General features: G+C 40.2%; 1 protein-coding gene across 9 annotated transcripts in view; it reads left to right on the plus strand.

The window, feature by feature from the left end:
* Positions 1–14,494, plus strand: part of Fam13b (family with sequence similarity 13 member B) — a 77,100-nt gene that overhangs the window by 31,283 nt on the left and 31,323 nt on the right. For all 9 annotated transcript variants that reach the window (XM_034517642.1, XM_034517639.2, XM_034517641.2 and 6 more), the window contains one exon: positions 8,008–8,140. In XM_034517642.1, the coding sequence (XP_034373533.1) occupies positions 8,008–8,140 (133 nt within the window). The remainder of the gene's footprint in view (positions 1–8,007; positions 8,141–14,494) is intronic.

Here is a 14,494-nt window from a genome sequence, read left to right on the forward strand (position 1 = left end):
ATAGAATTCTCAGGTGAACTATAGAGTCATGTAACTAATCCTCGTGCACACACACTGGCAACTGCCCCACCTTTTTTTTTTTACTTTGACTCTTGGGTAATATGCCTTTGGTCATTCTTTTCTTGCTATAGCAGAATTCCTCAGATGTGCTAAGTCATATTCTCCCCTTGGGCCTTTGCAGTTTCTTTTTATTTAGATATATATTCCCCTAGATACTTGCTTGCTTCTTTCAAATTCTTTGTAAATGTCACTTTTCAGTGGTGACTACCCCCGCCACCTTTATATTCTTTTCTATTTTGTCTATAATGGTTGTGGCCATGTAATTGCTACATTTTGGATCTTTAATGCCCATGTGAGGCTTTTGTTAAAGTTGTGTTTTCCAGAGTAGTGGTATTGGGAAGTGATTAAACCTTTAAGAGGTAAGATCTAGTGGTTTTCTTTAGGTCATTAAGAGCCTCTGAATGGCATTTTGGGGTTCCTTTCACTTCTTTTTCTTTTGCTTCTTGGACATAAGGCTAACAGTCTTTGCTCAATTTCACTCTGATATGCTATATTATCACTGGTCAGAAAACAACATAGTCAGCCACTCATGGATTAAAGCTTCTGAAACAAGGAACTGAACTAAGCATCTCTCTTTTTTTAAAGATTGATTGATTTAATGTATATGAGTATACTGTAGCTGTCATCAGACACACCAGAAGGGGGCATTGGATCCCATTACAGATTGTTGTGAGTTACCATATGGTTGCTGGGAATTGAACTCAGGACCTTTGGAAGAGCAGTCAGTGTGCTCTTAACCACTGAGCCATCTCTCCAGCCCAAGCATCTCTTTTGAAGTTGATTATCTCCAGTGTTTTGTTACAGTGATAGATAGAAAGCTGACTAATGAGTGGCATGTGTTAATTACTGTTGTCTTCCAGCACTGGCACACAGAACACAGTAACAGAATTTTGTTTACTTACAGGTATCACATGCATGTGTGTATATCTTTGTGAACCACTCATTGAACCCAGATCCTGCTTAGGATAAACTGGCTAAAATGTTAAGAATCTGCCTGTTTTTTTTCCCCTTCTCCCCCAGAGTTGGGATTATATATGCATACCATGCCAACTTTTGCATATGTACTGTAATCTCAGCTCTTCATTTTTGCATAGCAAATATTTTACCCAGTGAGCCATCTTCCTTATCCTACTTTTATATTGATATTTATAGCACTAAGTAGTCCATCAAAATGCTGAATATGTATCAGTGGCATGATGTACAAACTTTAGTTTTCCAATATAAACATATTTTTTATTCACCTGATGTAAATGTTGTTTGGAGGCTTACTACTAACCTAGGCCTAGTCCTGAATGCTTCTAGCCTCTGTCCAATCTAATTTAGGCTTAGAATGTTTTCAGCCTCTGAGACTTACTGCTGAGTAAGCTCACCTATTCTTGGTCTGAGCTCTGACTGGCTCTTTCAGTTCAGCTCAAACTCCTCTCCAAACTGACTGACTGAATTTGATCTCTCTCTCTCTCTCTCTCTCTCTCTCTCTCTCTCTCTCTCTCTCTCTCTCTCTCTCTCTCTCTCTCTCTGCCTCTCCTGAGTTCCTCTGCTTGATCTCATACTAACTCTTATCAATCTGTTCTGATCTTCTGGCTCCTTCTCATTCTCTGGCTCTTTCTGTTTTCATCTGTATCTAGTTTGTTCTCTCTGCAACCTGTCCTTGTACAGTTGTCCCAGTAAAAATGCGTCTTCCCTCTCTGTACTTAGTGTTAAGTGGCTTCCCTTTTGTCTTTCTGCTTGTGAGAGTTGGGGTATTATATTCTGTAAAATCTTTCTCTGTTTGTCACTTTGCTACTCAATTAGAAGTCACTTTCAGGGCCCGGCAGTGGTGGTGCATACCTTTAATCCCAGCACTTGGGAGGCAGAGGCAGGTGGAGTTCTGTGTTCGAGGCCAGCCTGGTCTACAGAGTGAGTTCCAGGACAGCCAGGACTACACAGAAAAACCCTGTCTCAAAAAACAAAAACAAAACAAAAAGAAAAAAAGAAAAAGAAGTCACTTTCAAACATGGGTGCTTTCTTCTACAAACTAACTTTCCCTTCATTGTTTGGGATCAAAGGTGTGTACTAAGGGCATATCTGTATTCCAGCCAGAGAGGTTAAAGGTGTGTGGTAAAGCTGAGCCATGCCACAACTAGAAACAGCTTTTTTTTTTTTTTTTTTCCAGTAAATAACACAGTGTGATCAAATATCCTGCAGCATTTCTCCTTTTTGTTTAAATAAAAGACTCTTTCTCAAACATCAATAAACTATATACTGCCTGAATTACGTTCACAATGTCTAGTCCATTTGTATTTGCCAGCTTTGGAGAAAGTACTCTACTACACCCTATCTTGGGGACTCCGAAGTTCTATACCTAAATCACTTTCTATCATAACTTGAACTTAGCAACCTAAAACATCATTTTAGACCTTAAAACATTTTCTTGAATCCTAAGTAACTTAAGCTTAACTGTGAGACTGTAACTATCTAGTCTTCAGCCTCTCAGAGACCTGAGAAGGATAAATATTATCTCAATAAACAGGAAATGCAGAGCAAGCAGCTTCCAATACTATAGAATGACAAATACTACTGACTATTTGAATAGTCTCGGCAGTGTTGTGAGCATCTGTGTCTTCAGCCTACCGGCCCAGAATATCTGACAGAATTTTCTATGAAACAAGAATTATATAAAGGACTTATACACCTTGTCTTGGCAGAGTTCAACATTTGATCTTCTTTGTGTCCTGCTTGTCTACTGCTTAGACAGCAAATTGTTCGTAGTTAAAGCAAGGGCAGTTCCTTGCCCAGTGGCAGCTTGTCACATCTGAAGCAGACTCCATGAGGAGGCTCTTCAGTGCTCCTTGTCTTCTTTGAAGTAGTATGGGGTGTTGCCAGGAGCTGACCTGTCTCACTGTCAAAAAAGCCTTCAATTAATAAGACATCTTTAAATGCCACATTATGTAGATCTCTGAGGTTTTTGAAGATCACGCGCAAGCGTGCGTGCACACACATATCTACATATACATACATAAAGGTTTAGCTATTTACAGATCACAAAGGACATTCTCTTTGAATTTTAGTTTGTTTTTTCCAAGCAGCTTTTAAATTTAAATCATTGTAATTCTTATATGCCTGCCTCTACCTCCTAAGTATTGGGATCAAAGGTGTGTACCTACCAAGTGCTGGGATCAAAGATATGAACCATCATCACCCTATCCATTGTTAACTTTAGAATTTAGAAAACAACTGGTTTATAGAGATCTGCCTGTCTCTGTTGGGTTTAAAGGCATGGGCTACTTGCCTTCTCAAATATTTTATCTTAGCTCCAAATCACTCCAGTTCTTAGAGATTTAGAAAACAAGTTTGAATTGTGTTAACCCTTTGGATTTACATAAGGTATTTTAAATCTCTTAACTGTTTTTTTTTATATCAAACAATAAGAATATCCTTTTTATTGAAGAAGAAAACTTAAAAGCTGATGTCCAAGATGTTGTGGGCCATGTGGCATCTACAGTCTAATATTCTAACGTGGAATTAAGACAAGTCGTTTAAGAAAATCCAAGACATTTTCATGCCAATAAGGCAAGTATGACTTTGGCAAATTAATTTAATGGTAGGGTGGTTGGTACCTTTTAAAAGACCAACACCTGCCAAGTCCTGTTTATGAACAACCTGGACAGTCTGTGAATGTTCTTAATACATTTTAATATTTTTCTTACAAGCACTTTTTATAGTTTGTTTCTAAGATTGGAGGAATGTTACTTCTGTGTTTTCCATTGCTGCAGCAAATTACTTCCCCATAAATACATGGCTATATTAGCCACTTATGGCTTGAATTTTTCTATTTATCCTTCTGGCCCTATACACTTGACCTATCTTGCACTTTGTTTTACCTGAGATAATGTTCTAATCCCTAGAATCTGAATATTTACTTTTTTTTTTTTTTTTTTTTGGTTTTTTGAGACAGGGTTTCTCTGTGTAGCCCTGGCTGTCCTGGAACTCACTCTGTAGACCAGGCTGGCCTTGAACTCAGAAATCCACCTGCCTTTGCCTCCCAGGTGCTGGGATTAAAGGCGTGCGCCAACACTGCCTGGCAAATCTCTTCTTATATATTGTAATACCGCCTTTCATCTAGCAACTGATGTTTGACTATTCATTCCCCTTGCTGTTTTGCTGTTCAATATTCCTGACTTCGTCCCTCCATCATGTTAGCCATCGAAGCTGCTGAGTGGCTTCTAGAACAGCTGGCATCAATCCCTTCCAGTCTTGGGGACTAATTTTGAGTGTCTCAGTTAATTAGAATCTGTTTCATATAAGGTGAGTGCATCCCATATGAAATCACGGCCTCTTTAGAATGCCTAAGATTTATCATTTCTATAGGATGTCATCCTATCTCATAACCTTGTTTCACACCATTAGCAGGCATATGCTGTATGGGTACTGGGAAAGCTGATGGTGGTGGTCTTGTAACCCTGGGTCACCCCTCCTCCCACTCTGGTTTCTTGGTTTGAAGTTAACCCTTTCTATGGATATGGACTGTAATCATTAGGTTGGCCTCCAGCCTTTCAGCTTTTCTCTGACCTGCTGCCAGAGTTTCTTTTCTGCTTTCCTCCTGCAGGAAACTCCTGCTCTCTTGCTCAGTCACCAGGACTGAGTCCTTTTGTTCTCCTTTTTCCTGCACTCCTTGCCTCTCAACCAGTTTTACCCACTTTTTTTTTTTCCAGTTGCAAAGCTAACTCTGCAACCTTTTAAGAAATGAGAGAGCAGACAATGGACTGGGCCCTTAGCTGGATCTTATGGAGGCATTTTCTCAATTGAGGTTTCCTCTTTGTGTCAAGTTGACATAAACTAACCATCATATATATTTAAATATTTTTCTAAGACAAAGCCATGGAGAGCAAGCCAGTAAGCAGTACCCCCTCCTTGTCCCCATGGCCTCTGCATCAGCCCCTAGATAGAGTTCCTGTCCTAACTTCCTTTAATGATGGCCTGTGATATGAAAGTGTAACCTTTTCGTCTTCAACTTGCTTTGGTCACAGCATGTCATCACAGCAGTAGAAACCCTAACTAAGACAATATATATGCTTATCATTTGTTTTATTTAACCGAGTATTGGGAATTTATGTTGTTTTATATATTTAGCTTAGAGAAATATTTATTTTTTGAGATAGGTCTTAGCATGCTTACCCTGCTAAGAACCCACAGAGATCTGTCTGCTCTGCTTTTTCAGTGCTAGGATTAAAGCCATGTGCCATTATACCCTGATGAAAATAGGTTTTTAAATGGTTTTCTATGTAGTGAGGAATTTATTTAGTAATTCTTCCCACCCTAGTAACAGTAGTGGCATTATGGATACTTTATATCAGATCATTGATTGATAGATTCCCCTTGAAAATTTAAGTCACTGTATGTATATATTTTTTCATATATTTTTGCATCTCGGTTCACCTGTTTACATGTTACAATAGTTTATTTGCTAATAATTAGGCTTTATATTAAAATGTCCACGTACCCAGTTAGGGTGAATGTTCACTGCCCTCTGTTCTGTTTGTAGCATTTTGGAATGAGCAGTCAGCAGCTATAGCACAGACTAATAGCCAGCAAGAAACTTTTACTGTTATTTAGTAAAGTCATATAATGGTTTGAATATCTCTTTTCTTAGAAAAAAAATTTGGAGTCTCTGTTTTGCTTGGAGATTTGAATGTATAAATGTGACTTTACATATACATATTTAATTACCATCGACAGTCTCATAAGTTTTCTATGAAGTATCTTTTATGCCCAACATGACCCAAGTTTTTCTTCCTAATATATTGGATACAGTTAAAGGGCTTTGTCATGTTAAAAATTAGACTCAGTCTGTTTAGCAGGAGAATATAGTCTGATAGGCAGGTGTATCAATAGCATATTGATGGAACTCTAGTGTATGTAGTCATTTGAATGAAACAATGCATTTATACATCTGTTACTATTTAAGTTTTTTTGTTTGCTTTTTTTCAAGACAAGATTTCTCTGTATAGCCCTGTATGTTTATGGAACTTGATCTGTAGACCAGGCTGGCCTTGAACTCATTTGCCTGCCTCTGCTCCTGAGTGATATGATTAAGGGTAAGAACACTACTGCATGGTGGTAGGTTAAAGGTGTATGCCACCACTCCTAGCTAAGTTGTTATTCTTTACACCACTGCTGCCTTCTTCCACAGGATGTTGTTAGGTTAGCTATTAGTAGTTGTGTGTTGTTAATCTAGTCTTTCTCTGACCTGTTATCTTTAACTGTGGTAGAGGAAAGACTTGCTTCCTTTCCTGTTACCACAGCCCTGCAGTTAGGATATGTATGTGCTTCTCTCCAAGACCACAATGAAGTGGTTTTCATGTTCATATTTAAGTTTACCTTTTGGAGACAGATGTGAAAGATATACCCATATTTTGAAAGAATCATGACAGTTGATTGGTGTATAGGCTTATTTTGATGATTTAAAAAAATATTCTGTGTATGTATGAGTTTATGTGCACCATGTGAGGATCAGAGGGCATTGGATCCCCTGGAGTTTAAAGATTGTTGTGAACCATCCAGTGTAGGTGCTGGGAACTAAATTCAGGGCCTGTGCAAGAGCAGTTTATGCTTTTAACCACTGAGCTACATCTCCAGCTCCTGAAGATTTAAAAATAACTAACCAAAATAACTATTAAATATGAAATGAAGACTATTGATAGACATGAAAACTGGTGGTAGGCATGCTTGTTTTTAGGTACTGTGTGTCCAGCTGCAAATGTGCCATGCATGTCTTACCAGACTCTGCATCTCTGTGTGATGCCATGATTTGAACTTAACTGGCTGGAACTGAGGGGTGGCTCTGTGGTGGAGTGTTCGTCTGCTGTGCACAAGGGACTGGTCCCAGGTGTGGCCGTTACAGCTGTAAGAAGGGCTTGTAGAACTGTGCCCATAGGCCAAGTAGAAAGAGAACAAGTGGTGTTGGAAGAGAATGAGGTGGGGGGGGGGGGGGGGGGGGGAGAACATGATAGAAGATAAATGCAACCCGATTCTGTAGCTTTGATCCTGAAAACTTCTGTGTCTTGTTCAGATACTGCTCTCGTTTTCACCAGTTGGAAATATTCCTGTCCCATCATTGTTAGTAATCTCTTTATAACCAGAGACTATTGTGTTTAGAACTATGTAAGATGGGAAATTACCATGTAAAGCTACTGCTCTTATACCTAATAAGGTATTTGTGATGGTGTCCAGTACTGAGTTTGTATTTAGCTAGGACAAACAATATTATATGTAGGAGTGTGTGTTTGTAAAGGAAATTGTTTAAATACAATAGTTTTATCTTAAGAGAATTCTTACAGGTCTGTTAATAACATTCAAAGAAGAATAAAAATAAATGTTGCAGATTTAATCTAACTCAGCAAGAGGAAAAAAAGAACATTTTTATAAAGCTGTTTTTTTTTTGATAAATAAACATGTTATTAATGACATTGATGGTATATAGAAAGCTGAACTGGAAGTGTTCCCCAGTACTCAGGAGAGAGCCTGGTTACAGCAATTGCAGGTTCCTCATACAGAGTCCGCTTTTGTACTGTCCTGTCAGGTGGAGTTCATGATGATATATATTGGCTCTGATGACAGCAGAGGAGCTGCCTCTATCTCAGCATCCAGGAAATTGAGGCAGGCAGACAGATTGCCAGTTTGAGGTCAGCTGTACTACATGTTAGGATTCTGTCTCAAGACAAATAATGACCTCACCCCCAACCTTAAATAAGTAAAGATTTCTGAATCATTTGCTTTGAAATGTGGACTCATGTAGTCCAGGCTGACCCGAAACTCTTGTGTATCTTGGGATTATCTTCAATTCTTGAACTTCTGCTTTCATCTCCTACGTTCCAGGATTACAGACTTGTGCTGCCACACCCAACCTATGTCGTGATTGATATTTGATTGTTTCAAAGGCCTGATCTGATTTTTTAAAAATCTTATTAGGGTTGCTGCTGCTGCTGCTACTCCTAATGCCAGTGACGCTAACATAAAGTGTTCAAAACCTGTGGCTGGTACTACTGCAGATACTGAAGTCATGCAGCAAGATTTTGTATTTGAGGATCGGAAAAATAATGAGGTAAGAAATTCTAGAAGCATCGTTCTAATTGTTCCAGAATTTAAAGTTACAGTTGAGTAATTTTGCTGGCGTACTTGTCTCTCTTATAAGTCCCTAAGAATATACATCCTCTGTAGAATTTAGGAATCATGTTAGGTAGAAAGGTAAGTTTAAAGCACCTTACTATATTTTTATTATTTTTAATCTTTTGTGTGTGTTTGTGTGACAGTGTGAGCTTATGCATGCCATGGTACTTGAGTGAAGGTCAGAGGACGACAGCCTTTGGTATTAATCATTGCATTCAGTCTTGTTTGGGATAGGATAGATTATTTGGTGTTGCATACACCAGGCTATTTGGCCCAGGAGCTTCTGAAGACCCACCTGTCCTCCACAGCTCATTTTGCTGTAGGCACTGGGATTGCAGATTTTACTGCTGCACTTTATGTGGGTTCAAGATTTTGTTTGTGTGGCAAGCACTTGTACTCAAGTACAAGTTTTTTGTTTCTGTTTAGACAGGGTCTTACTATATAGCCCTGGCTGGCATGGAACTATGTAGACCAGGCTGCCTTCTTCTGCTTCTCAAGTAAAGGGATTAAAGGTGTGTGTCACCATGTGCAGCATCAAATATATTTTAAAAGTCTTTCTAGGGCAGGAAGTTTTTGATGGCAGCTGAAGTAGTTAGTGGCATTGTGGTTGAGCTTTTATTAGTTTCAGAACTTTCTGTATTTCTTCTTACTTCTGAAGAACATAGTATAGTACATTTTCCTCTCTTTTTCCTTTACAGTTCTTAGTTGAAATAGACCCCTGTAACAAAAGACAGATTTAAATTTAAATATTTTTTTTTGTTACCTTCTTATGTGTATGGGTGTTTTGCATGTACCACATGTATGCTTAGTGGAGTCCCAGAGGCCAAAAGTGGAGTCATTGTATCTCTTGGGACTGGAGTTAACAATTTTGATTTGCCATGTGAGATCTGGGGATTGAGCCTTGGCCCTCTGAGAGAGTAGCCAGTGTTCTTAGCTCTAAACCACTTCTCTAGCCCCTCCCCTCTTTTGTTTTTTTAAAGATAGAAACCTCAGTATATAACTCTGTCTGGCCTGAAAGTAACAGTGATCAGCTTGTCTTTCTCTTGTGAATGCTGGGATTAAAGGAGTGGGCCACCAGGCCTGGCAACAGAAGACACATTAAAGAGGAGAAAAACAGGCTTAATAAACAATACCTCACGTACAGGTGGGAATTAGAATAAAGAATAAATCTCTAAAGGGTGACTTAACTATCACCAGTATCCAGAAATGGAGGTTAAGTGTGTAGGAAATGATAGGGAGAAGTGTTTGAGTCCAAAAACAAACAAACAACCCCCCCCCCCATGTTCTGTTATAGCAGAGTGATAGAAATCCTAGTGACAATGCCCGCTTGCTCTCACTTGCTGACTCCCTCCTCCCCTCCCTCCTTCCCTCTCTCCCTCCCTCCCCCCTCCCTCCCTCCCTCCCTCCCTCCCTCCCTCCCTCCCTTCCTTCCTTCCTTCCTTCCTTCCTTCCTTCCTTCCTGGTAAGGGAGATACCTGAACTGAGCATATCTTATATATTTAATGTTCTGATATAAAAAGGGTGATGTGTTTGGTATTTTCTAAAATAATCAGCTCAAAGTGTGTCCAAGAGCTGTGTGTTGGTGTGGCATGTTGAGAATGCTACATTGCAGAACTTTTGCTATGACAGAGACCTGAGCTGAGCTCTTGGTAGTCCTACTTAAGCTCTCGGCGTAATTCTTTGAAAAGAATAAATAAAAGCTCAAACAAACATAGAAGCTGGGTTTGTATGTCAGGTGTAACACTTGCCTGGATGGTGAGAGTTCCTGGATTTGATTCCTGGGACTGAAAGGGAAACAGTACAAAAGTAGTGTCTAGGACATTTAAAGATGTGCTTCTCAACACATTCATCCATTCACTTATTCATTTCGTCTTTTTGAGACAGGGTCTTACTCTGTAGCTCTGGCTGGCCTGTAACTTGCTATCTAAACCAGGCTGAACAGAAGTCTGCTTCTGCCTCCTGAGTGCTCGAATAAAAGATATATACCACCATACCTGGCATTTTTCACATTTTTAAATAAGGAAGTTTTCTTTGGTATGTTACCCTGTAAACCATATTAAAAAGTAGGCGTAATAATAAGCACCATAGAATTGGCACAATTACCTGTCTTTTCCTTTTTTTTTTCCTAAGTAAGTAGTCCCCAAACTTAGCATCCCTTTGTCTCTTTAGCATGTGCTGTCGTGTTTTGGATGTTTTTACTTTTGTAGGAATTGGCCTCAGGCTGGAGAGATGGCTCAGTGGTTAAGAGCACTGACTGCTCTTCCAGAGGTCCTGAGTTCAATTCCCAGGAACCACATGGTGGCTCATAACCATCTGTAATGGGATCCTATGCCCTCTTCTGGTGTGTTTGAAGACAGCTACAGTGTACTCATATAAATAAAATAAATAAATAAATCTTAAAAAAAAAAAAAAGTAATTGGCCTCAGTTACAAAGTAACCCTCTTCATTCCTGTGTTGGGATTGTACACATGAACTGTAACAGGGCTGTGCTTGTCTATATTTGTGTGTTAAGATGCTTATTGCCCACAGAAGCCAGAGACATTAGATCTTCCTGGAGTGAGTTGCTTTTTACATAGCTGCAGGAAGCAGGTAAGAGTGATTGATACTCAGTACAAGATCAAGATGAGGAGAAATAAATGAAGGGCTGTGGGATCCTTTCCTGATCTTCTGTGCCAGACTTAGCAGTTTACTTTCTCCATGGCTGGTTCTCAGGTTGTCCCCTTGCCCTTCCTAGATTTATCAGTTCATGTGCATCTGTTGCCAAATCATTCCTGCCAGGATGATAAAACATTTGCTTAGTGCTCCTGGAGGCCAGAAGAGGGGATTGAACCTCCTGGGGCTAGAGTTTAAGATGGTTGTAAGCTGCCCCGTGTGTGCTAGAAATGGAACCCTGGTCTTTTGGAAGAGTAGCTGATGCTCTTAACCAATGAGCAGTCCCTCCAGCTCTAGGGTAAGGCATTTTGAACTTCTCACTCCTGTAGCTGGGAATTAGTTAAACCACTCTGGCTCCCGTCGGGTCTCCCACTTGCTACACCTGCCCAAGAACTCTCTGGATTCTCGACCTCCCCCCCCCCCCCCCCCCCCCCCGTTAATTTTGATATGCCTTGACTAGCTCAATGGCTGGACATTTGTAATTTCCCTCAAGGCTAGCATACAGTCTCCCCTCCAACTTTCCTGAGTCAACTTGCTAAATCAACATTTCATCTCTGCTACCCCAGACCCAGTGGGGGAGTGGCTGGCTTGGTTCTTTTCTGCAACTCTTAGGTCTAATCCCTCTGCTTCCCCATCATGGTGAGTCTCCTCTCCTACCTTGGTTCCTTGTCCATATAATCTAAAAGTCCCACCTTTGTCTTCCAGCCGTTGGCTGTATGGCAATTCTTTATTATCAGTTGAAGCCAACTGGGGTCAGGGACCCTCAGGTCTGGAAGTGGCTTTTAGAGGCAGAATTAAGATAGAGCATTAGAATCATTTCCAGCATACCCCCACTCTCTGTGTTCAGGAGAAAAAAAAGCCCTTTCTTTGTTTCTAGTTCAGCTGCATCTTGGTATATCTGCTTCTCTTTATAATAAAATTGTTAGAGGAGTTCTGCTTGCTTGCCTGCCTGCCTGCCTGCCTGCCTGCCTGCCTGCCTGCCGGCTTCCTTCCTTCCTTCCTTCCTTCCTTCCTTCCTTCCTTCCTTCCTTCCTTCCTTCCTTCCTTTACTTTTGAGATAGGGTTCCTCTGTGTAGCTTTGACTGTCCTTGACTTTTCTCTGCAGACCAGGCCGGCATCTTACTCACAGAGATCCACCTGCCTCTGCCTCCTGTGATTAAATGTGTTGCTACCACCCTGTAGCCAGAACCTCCCATCCCATCCTTTCTTGAACTCATTCTGGCCATTCCCCCCCCCCCCCCCCATTCTTTCCTCAGAAACTTCTTTTGCAGTCACCACAGATATGTATCTTTTAGTTGGCCTAATAATGAAATTTATTCACTTGTTTAATTATCCCCAATTCTGCATTTAGTTTTCAGAATATCTCACTATTGGTATTTCTTCCTTCCCTTCTTCATTAGTCAAACAATGTCAAGCCTCTTTGCTTTTCAGTTTTTGGGTCTTTGAAATTTGAGTGGTCCAGGACTCGTTACCAGATTTCCTGTTTTCACTCACTTCCTTGATGGTCTCATTTACTCTGGTACCTTAGATATCAGGTGTGTGTTATTGATTCCCAGGTTGGAATCTTCACTCTGTTAGGTTTAGACATGTGGCATAGTTTGTAAACATTATGTATTTAGGGTAGAGAGACAGCAGAAGATGAAGGTTTGGCTTTCAGCACTTCCATGATGACTCAGAACTGTTTGTACCTCTGGTTCCAGTGCCCTCTTGTAGTCCAGGAAATCTGACACCCTCTGGCCTCTACAGACAGACATGTATGTGGGTGTGCATATATACATACAAGAAATCTGACACCCTCTGGCCTCTACAGACAGACATGTATGTGGGTGTGCATATATACATACAAGAAATCTGACACCCTCTGGCCTCTACAGACAGACATGTATGTGGGTGTGCATATGTACATACAAGAAAAAATATAGAAAACTTTGAAGAAAAGCTGATGAATGTAGCCAAATCTGTATTTCAGGAAGAAAGCTGTTACAGTAGCAGGTCCATCCACAGAACTAGATAGGAAGGTAGGGGAAGGACAATAATCAGGGAGATTTTTATGTACCACATTTGAAACAATAGCTCTAGGGCTGGGAGGGAGAGAAAGAAGAGAATTTCAAATGTGAGAATGATTAAGACACAGCTGTAAACTTAGGGAAGAGGAGTGGTAAGAGGTTTGTGTGCCTAAGCTCTGTGAGCAGGAGGTAGATGTCCTTGTCGTCAGGCAGCCAGCTTCGGACCCTTCCTACACTGGGCAGTGGTAGTGTTTGGATTAGGACAGTTCTCAGAGGTGTGTCTCCATCTCATTTGAATTATGAATTCTATACTGACGTGATACTGAGCATCTATTGTGTATGTTTGCTGTACTCCTTGATGAGATGTCTATCGCCCATTTTTGAACTGGGCAGCTTTCCTCTGTGTGTGTGTTTGCGCGCGTGTGTGCTCTCGTGGGGCAGGAATGAAACCAGGAGTACCTGTGTGCTAGAACAGTACTGGAGGGCTATTTACCGCTGTATTCTGAGTTGCTTCCATATTTTGGATAACATCTTAGATATATTTATAGAAATCAATATTTTTAAATAGGCTGCTGATACTATAGTAAATATTTAGGATTTTTGTTTGATAAAAAGAAATCAGTCTTTATTGACTTGAATATATGTGTTTATACATGTTTATGTGAGTACACATGTCTATATACACATATTTTGTAGGCCAGAGGTCAACTTCAGGTGACTTTTCTTGGCTTTTCAAGACAGGGTCTCTCTGTGTAGCCCTGGCTGTCCTAGAATTCACTCTGTAGACCAGGCCGGCCTGGAACTCAGAGATCCACCTGCTTCTGCTTCCCAAGTGCTGGGATTAAAGGTGTGTACCACCACCTCTTGGCTGCCATTTTTCAAAAAAATACATTATCAGTATATTTTGAGACATGGTCTTATTTTGCCTAGAGCTCACCAACTAGGTTAGACTGACTGGCCATCAGCCTCAGGAGTACTATTGTCTCTGCTTCTCAGCGTTGGCATTAAAAGCCCATGTCACTGGCTTTTCAAATGTGGATTCTGGGCATTGAACTCAGGTCTTTATACCTGTATGACAAACACTTTACCAACTGAGCTGTCTCAGCAGCTCTTTGTAGATTTTTAATAGGTATAAGTTATTTGATAATTCGGGGTTGAAATTAAGTTTAAATAGTTTGTTAGAATTCATGTCAGAAAACCTAGACTTACCATCAGTTGACTTTCCATAAAAATTATAATCTTCTGAGTTCTTTAACTGATGATATTCCCTTAAAGTTAGAATTATTTATATTTATAAACACTGAGAACTTGTTAGAATTTACCTTATTTCCAAAAAGAAGGCCAGAGTGTTAGGGTAACTGCCAGCTAAGAGGAAGAGCTGCCTGTCACTTGATTTATATTTTTATGGGACTTTCATCAGGTTTTGTTTGTTTGAGACAGTCTCTCCTTATGTCCCTTCCTGGCATTGAACTCACAGAGATTCTGCTGCCTCTGTCTTGAGGGTGCCGGGGCTGGGCTTTATCAGTAGAAGAGAGTGAAGAGAGTGAGCTAAACTGAGTCTCCTAATGTACAGTTTACAAAGATTTTTATTAAGCAAAAGAAATTGTACAGAATGAAATTGGAGTATTTAG

This window comes from Arvicanthis niloticus, chromosome 14 (assembly GCF_011762505.2).
Source record: "Arvicanthis niloticus isolate mArvNil1 chromosome 14, mArvNil1.pat.X, whole genome shotgun sequence".
NCBI classification, from domain to species: Eukaryota; Metazoa; Chordata; class Mammalia; order Rodentia; family Muridae; genus Arvicanthis; species Arvicanthis niloticus.